At 43.9% G+C, this 6,892-nt stretch overlaps 1 protein-coding gene across 1 annotated transcript; it reads right to left on the bottom strand.

The window, feature by feature from the left end:
• Positions 1-3,099: 3,099 nt before the first annotated feature.
• Positions 3,100-6,265, bottom strand: LOC149980764 (uncharacterized). The gene has a single exon (XM_090183500.1). It carries the CDS (start codon positions 5,939-5,941, stop codon positions 4,730-4,732), a length of 1,212 nt encoding a protein of 403 aa, XP_090039626.1. The 5' UTR covers positions 5,942-6,265; the 3' UTR covers positions 3,100-4,729.
• Positions 6,266-6,892: the final 627 nt, after the last annotated feature.

The following is a 6,892-nucleotide window of genomic DNA, read 5'->3' as shown; positions in this document are numbered from 1 at the left end:
TAAGTCAAATAATGAATATCTGATTAAGATGAATATGTATTAAGGATACACACAGGCTACATTATTAAATATATTGTTACCTCTGTATTTAGAAGAGATTGTCCTCAAAGTGTAGATTTGTTTTCTCTTTTTGCCAATTAAGTTCGTAGGCTACTGTTTGCGCTTCCTGCTGTGAGACCTATGATGTATGGTGCGCTGAGTGGGACACTCCTGCGTCTGTGTCAAACGAATCCATTTTTGGCATACCAGCACACCAGCCCAGCCACAAGGTGAATCACTCCACCTAGTTTTGGAGTAATGGTTTCTCTTCCAGGTTCCTTTGCCAGAATATTAACAATGTTCTTACCTACTTTTTTTATTTTTTAAACATTGGACTCGACAAATCAAGCTCATGGTATTTGAAAATCTCACGTGCAAAAGCCCAAGGAAAGTGGGCTTTTGAATATTTACCCATATTTAAATATTACTACTGGGCTGGAAATGCCAGGGCATTAGTGTACTGGCAATTACGTTTCACTGATAAGTCGGACACTGTTGCCCCCCTGTGGCTAAATATGGAAGTCAAGACTCCGGGTGTTGTTTATATCCTGTCTCTCTTGCTACAGAAAATCTGGTAATAGACCCTCTATAGAAGAAAAAATAAATGCACACCTATTTAGGCGAGGTGCTGGCTAGCGGAGTAGAAAACTTGAAAATAAAAGAGAGCCGCACACTCTAGGAGCTCAGATGCAAAAATGTAATTACCAACGTTTCGACAGCCACGCTGTCTTCACCCTGATGAAACGTTGGTAATTACATTTTTGCATCTGAGCTCCTAGAGTGTGCGGCTCTCTTATTTTCAAATATACCCTCTTTAGGCTATACTTCTAACGTCAACCAAAGAAAATATGAACTGTAAAATAGTTTATAAAGAATCTAGATGGAAGGTTCCCTCTAAAATTCCTGTAGGGATGGTGAGAGGGCTCCTAGGCTCCTCAGGGTCTGTCTTAGTTGGATGGAGGATGGAGGGGTTGAGGGACTGGGACTCTGGCTGGGTGGGGAGAGGGACAGATCAGGGGAGACACGACCTGACTCAGACACTGTCCTGGATGCCCCAGCAGAGCCACTGCTACTGTCCCTGGGGAAGACTGGGTGGATGTGGTAGGTGGCGGAGAACCCCCCACTGCTGGCCGGGGCAGGAAGTGTGTTTAGGGGGGCATACTGTATAGACTGCCATCTGCATGGCCTGGATGAACTAGAGGTTCTACATCAGGTTGTACATGGGCATACAGGACCCGAGCTTGGATCTGGGACTGTTTTCCCCCGTTCTTACTGTTTTCACACTTTAATAACTCAAGTTTGTTTCATCTACACTTCATATGAGAATGTCTCTAACACTAATCAGGATAGAACTGTTGTGTGGATACAAACTGAAATACAACAGACATTGTGTAGAGTTATCCTGGGTGTCAGCCTGTTTCTGATCTCTTACCAACAAACTGTTCTGGGATCAGGCTAGTGTAGAGTTATCCTGGGTGTCAGTCTGTTTCTGATCTCTTACCAACAAACTGTTCTGGGATCAGGCTAGTGTAGAGTTATCCTGGGTGTCAGTCTGTTTCTGATCTCTTACCAGAACATAAACTGTTCTGGGATCAGGCTAGTGTAGAGTTATCCTGGGTGTCAGTCTGTTTCTGATCTCTTACCAGCTCATTAAAGGAACTGTGATGTCACGTCTTCATAATGAGAGCATAAACTGTTCTGGGATCAGGCTAGTGTAGAGTTGTCCTGGGTGTCAGTCTGTTTCTGATCTCTTACCAGCTCATTAAAGGAACTGTGATGTCACGTCTTCATAATGAGAGCATAAACTGTTCTGGGATCAGGCTAGTGTAGAGTTGCATGGGACAGTAATGTAAAGGGATGTGTCATGTTTCCCTCGTCCATCACCAAGTCAAGTACAATAAGAACTACAGAGTAGCACCTTTATTGTTGCCTTTGAAAGAAAGATAAATAATTGTTTGCTGCATTTTCACTGGGGGTATACATATGAGGTGACACACAAGTCAAGTTCCCACAGTCATCCATCACTATGGGAAAGACCTGAGAAAACAGTAATGATGTGAGACAAAGGGTTGTTGAGCCGCACAAATCAGGAAATGGCTATAAGAAAATAGCTCAACGGTTGAAAATGCATATTTCCACTATCAGAGCAATAATAAAGAAGGTTAAAGCAACAGATGTTAACAATGGGCCTGGAAGAGGAAGTGGGTCTATATTGACCCCATACACAGTGAGGAAGATGGTTCGAGTGGCCAAAAAAATCTCCAAGAATCACAGCTGGAGAATTGCATACATTAGTTGGGGTCTTGGCCTCAGAAAGTCTCCAAAACTACGATCAGACGCCGCCGACATAACCACAAGTTGTTTGGGAGGGTTGCCATAAAAAAAAACGTTGCTGTCATCAAACAACAAACTCAAGTGCCTACAATTTGCCAAATGTTACTGGAACTTCCAATGGGACCGGGTTCTATGGTCAGAGCTTTTTGGAAACTAACACCAGAGGTGGGTTTGGTGTAGACAGAAAGATAGCCATGCAGAAAAGAACCTCATCCCCACTGTCAAGTCTGGTGGTGGATCTTTGATGTTGTGGGCCTGTTTTTCTTCCAAAGGCCCTGGACAACTTGTTAGGATACATATTATCATGGACTCCATCAAGTACCAGCAGATATTAAATCAAAACCTGACTGCCTCTGCTAGGAAGCTTAAACTGGGCCGTGGTTGGATCTTCCAGCAGGACAATGATCCAAAGCACACCTCAAAATCAACACAAAAATGTTTCACTGACCACAGAATCAAGGTTTTTCCATGGCCTTCCCAGTCCCCAACCTAAACCCCATAGAAAACCTGTAGGATGAGCTGAAGAGGACAGTCCACAAGCATGGACCTCAGAATCTGAAGGATCTGGAGACATTCTGTATGGAGGAATGGTCTCAGATCTCAATTGAAAATTGATTAAATAAAACATTTTCCTCATCAATCTACACACAATACCCCATAATGACATGACATTACTATACCCCATAATGACATCACAATACCCCATAATGACAAAGCAAAAACAGGTTTTTATAGATACATTTAATACATTTTAAAATAAGGCTGTAACGTAACAAAATGTGTAAAAAGTCAAGAGGTCTGAATAATTTCCTAAGGCACTGTGTGATATGAAAGGAGCAACAAAGAATAAAAGCAGAACTGTCAAAAATATTCATGATATTTCCTGTGCAAAATCGCCATGATCTAAAGTCAAACATTTGGCCTAACAATCTCTAATCACAGAATAGCTGTGATATATTGGCCATATAGCACAATCTCCCGAGGTGCCTTATTGCTATTATAAACTGGTCACCAACGTAATTAGAGTGTTGTGGTGAGCCTAAGAACAGCCCTTAGCCGTGGTATCTTGGTCTCCTGAGAGTTCGTCGTCCCTGAGAAATAAACTAAGTTCCAGATATCACAGTATAGCATATACCACACCTCCTTGGACCTTATTGCTTAAATAATAAACTAGTCCCTTTGGTCCTTTAATGCACCTGATGAAATAAGACTGAAGTATTGTCAAACATCTTGTGATGTTAAAAGGTACATTGGTGAATCACAGTGTACGCTGCTCTAGCAACCACAAGGACGCCAGGCGCCATACATTCAAGGTGGCATTCCTTAGGTAGACAAAGCAGATTGACTGGCAAGTGTACCCCATGTGGAAAATGCACAATATTAGTATAGAATGTTAAGACGATAGCTTCACAATCAGGTCATGGTAAAACGCACTTTGAACTGCATTCTTCACAAGACGTGTGCTACATAAATACATTTTGATTTGATATCAACTAGTTTCCAGGGGGTGGCACACTACCTCATCCTGAGATTTAATCGCCCCTGGGAAATAGGTCGGTCCTTCCTGGGCATTGGGGGCCGGGCCAGGAGTAAAGGGAGGTCCATCAGTAGCCTTGGTAACAAGGCCAGGAGTAAAGGGTGGTCCATCAGTAGCCTTGGTAACAAGGCCAGGAGTAAAGGGTGGTCCATCAGTAGCCTTGGTAACAAGGCCTGGGGTAGAGGGAGGTCCATCAGTAGTCTTGGTAACAAGGCCAGGAGTAAAGGGAGGTCCATCAGTAGCCTTGGTAACAAGGCCAGGAGTAAAGGGAGGTCCATCAGTAGCCTTGGTAACAAGGCCAGGAGTAAAGGGAGGTCCATCAGTAGCCTTGGTAACAAGGCCAGGAGTAAAGGGAGGTCCATCAGTAGCCTTGGTAACAAGGCCAGGAGTAAAGGGAGGTCCATCAGTAGCCTTGGTAACAAGGCCAGGAGTAAAGGGAGGTCCATCAGTAGCCTTGGTAACAAGGCCAGGAGTAAAGGGAGGTCCATCAGTAGCCTTGGTAACAAGGCCTGGGGTAGAGGGAGGTCAATCAGTACCATTGGTAACAAGGCCAGGAGTAAAGGGAGGTCCATCAGTAGCCTTGGTAACAAGGCCAGGAGTAAAGGGAGGTCCATCAGTAGCCTTGGTAACAAGGCCAGGAGTAAAGGGAGGTCCATCAGTAGCCTTGGTAACAAGGCCAGGAGTAAAGGGAGGTCCATCAGTAGCCTTGGTAACAAGGCCAGGAGTAAAGGGAGGTCCATCAGTACCATTGGTAACAAGGCCGGGGATAGAGGGAGGTCCATCAATAGCCTTGGTAACAAGGCCTGGGGTAGAGAGAGGTCAATCAGTACCATTGGTAACAAGGCCTGGGGTAGAGGGAGGTCCATCAGTACCATTGGTAACAAGGCCTGGGGTAGAGCGAGGTCCTTCCGGAGCTCTGATGACAGGGGCCAAATCTGATGAAAAATAAACACGTGGCCCTGTCCCACTCTTGTCTTTCTCCATTTCTGACTCATGCTCACTATCCTGTTCCACGTGGACAGGTGGATCATTAACCCCGTTCTCCGGCATCATGATTAACAGGGGCAAACCCTCATTAGGATCAGCAGGACTTTCTTGGTGCTCTTCTGGAGTCGTAACTACTGCCCTCTCAATATCCTGCTGGGGGCGTGATCCGACTTCTGGACAGTAACAGGATTGAAATCTTGAACAAATCCATTGGAACCACACTTTGCCATAAAAATAAATCAACAAACATATGATCCCCACCAAAACACCCAGTACAACCACTTTATAAATGGTACATGTTCCAGCCTCCTCTGATTGCTTTTCTTCAACTTTGGGACTGACAGTGAGACTGAAAGAGTCTGGACATCCTCTCGGTCTCAGCCTATCAGTAGCGGTGATGACGAAGCACTGGTATACCCCCTGATCAGAGAGGCGCAAGTCAGGGAGGGTGATGGAAAGGTCTCCGTGTCGGGAACCATCCAAGGATACAGATGCCCTGTCCTTAAACCCACGGCCAAAGACAAAATGTCCTGCCGTGACATTCAGCACAGTCTCTCCATCCTTTTCCCAATAGATGTTAGCAATTTGTTTACCGGTTAAGCCGTGGCAGGTAAGTGTCACATTTTCTCCAACATGAGCAGCTATTTTAATGGTGTCCAAAACCACTAGCATAACATCCTGTGGACGTTGTTCACTGTTGCAGTAACACTCATACCATCCATTGTCGTTAAATACAACAGTGGTGATGCTGAGATCGAGGTCTAGGTCTCCGCGTTTAACCCGGTCCTTAAAGTCCTCTCCTGGTGTGAGTCGGCCAGTTTCTTGATCAAGATGAGCGACCAATGTGGAAGGTAGAAAGTCTTGTGGTGTCATCTGACGATACTTCCATTCGACGGGACCCTCGCATGATCCAGTGAACCGGAGTGTGACAGGGGCATTCACAATCACTTCAATAAATTGAGGCGAGTTGGATTCTGAACTGTAATATAATACATGGAGAAAACAAGCGACAAACCTTTTCTTTAAAAAACTATTCATGGTCATGGTATGTGGTGCCAGGCTCGGCTTCAAATTCCTCTGCTGTTGTAGCGATAACGTTATTAGTTAGCTCAGCTAGCTTCACACTCAGCTGTAAGTCTGCCTTTTTAAAACTCCTCCGAAGAAATTATGGGTTTACGAAATAGCTTATGAATCCTGCAAGTTTCTGAAATATCCTCCGTTAAATATATTTACAAAGTTTTGCATCGGTTTAAAAACAACTAGCTATGCGACTCACGTTGCTGACTGCCCGGTGTTTGGTTTCTGGATTACGTCACACCCCAGCTGACAAGCTAGACCCAATCAAAGCCTGAGGTCAGTTTAGAAAACCAAAACAGTGCATCCACAAGAAATGAGTTACATCATTTGTTGTGTTAAATCGTTTTTCGGACATTATTTTTTTTTTACAAATAACATTATTTGAAATAATCTTTATGGGTGCAAACAGATTGGAAAATTGCGAGATAGGTGTTTTACCACTAGATGGAGGACTTTACCTATTAGTTCGTTATGGTTTAGTAAATGGGTTGTTGTACATTTTTCCTCAACTATCTGATAATACACTTTGTGTAGTTGTATCGAATACATTTTTATTTATAAAGCCCTTTTTATGTCAGTAGATGTCACAAAGTGCTTATACAGAAACCCAGTCTAAAACCCCAAACGGCAAGCAATGCAGCTGTAGAAGCACAGTGGCAAGGAAAAACTCCCTAGAAAGGCTGGAACCTAGGAAGAAACCATGACAGGAACAGGCTCTGAGGGGTGGCCAGTCCTCTTCTGTGTTATCTTTTTGTCTGTTGTGATGCTGAGAACAGCCAGATCTTAACAACTCCAATAGGCCTACAGTAAATATCAGGTTAAAAACAAGCACAGAAATGACATTATTATTATGCTGTATTAGCGTAACAGTATGTACAATGTGATGTACAATGTACTAGTTCCCTTAACCTAACGTAA

This window comes from Oncorhynchus mykiss, chromosome 9 (assembly GCF_057628025.1).
Source record: "Oncorhynchus mykiss isolate SJ-2025 chromosome 9, ASM5762802v1, whole genome shotgun sequence".
In the NCBI taxonomy this organism is placed as follows: domain Eukaryota; kingdom Metazoa; phylum Chordata; class Actinopteri; order Salmoniformes; family Salmonidae; genus Oncorhynchus; species Oncorhynchus mykiss.
The sequence above is the reverse complement of the archived record's forward strand: the minus strand, read 5'-3'. Positions and strand labels throughout refer to the sequence as shown.